General features: G+C 71.3%; 1 protein-coding gene across 1 annotated transcript in view; it reads left to right on the top strand.

Annotated features, from left to right (window-relative positions):
- LOC111464211 (proline-rich protein 36-like) overlaps nt 1-293 on the top strand; it is a 7,302-nt gene that overhangs the window by 1,771 nt on the left and 5,238 nt on the right. The window contains exon 2 of the mRNA XM_023108307.1: nt 16-265. Coding sequence (XP_022964075.1) covers nt 16-265 — 250 coding nt within the window. The remainder of the gene's footprint in view (nt 1-15; nt 266-293) is intronic.

Below are 293 nucleotides of genomic sequence, written 5' to 3' on the forward strand. Positions count from 1 at the left end.
CCCCCTGCTCCCCAGGCCGAGACTCAGGCGGGCGCACCCCCTGCTCCCCAGGTCGAGACTCAGGCGGGCGCACCCCCTGCTCCCCAGGTCGAGACTCAGGCGGGCGCACCCCCTGCACCCCAGGTCGAGACTCAGGCGAGCGCACCCTCTGCCTCCCAAGTTGAAGCTCCGTCCCAAGTTGAAGCTCCATCGGGCGGACCCCCTGCCCCCCAGGTTGAGACTCAGGCGGGCACACCCCCTGCCCCCCAGGTTGAGACTCAGGCGGGCACACCCCCTGCCCCCCAAGTTGAGAC

This window comes from Cucurbita moschata, unplaced genomic scaffold (assembly GCF_002738365.1).
Source record: "Cucurbita moschata cultivar Rifu unplaced genomic scaffold, Cmos_1.0 Cmo_Scf00030, whole genome shotgun sequence".
Taxonomy (NCBI): domain Eukaryota; kingdom Viridiplantae; phylum Streptophyta; class Magnoliopsida; order Cucurbitales; family Cucurbitaceae; genus Cucurbita; species Cucurbita moschata.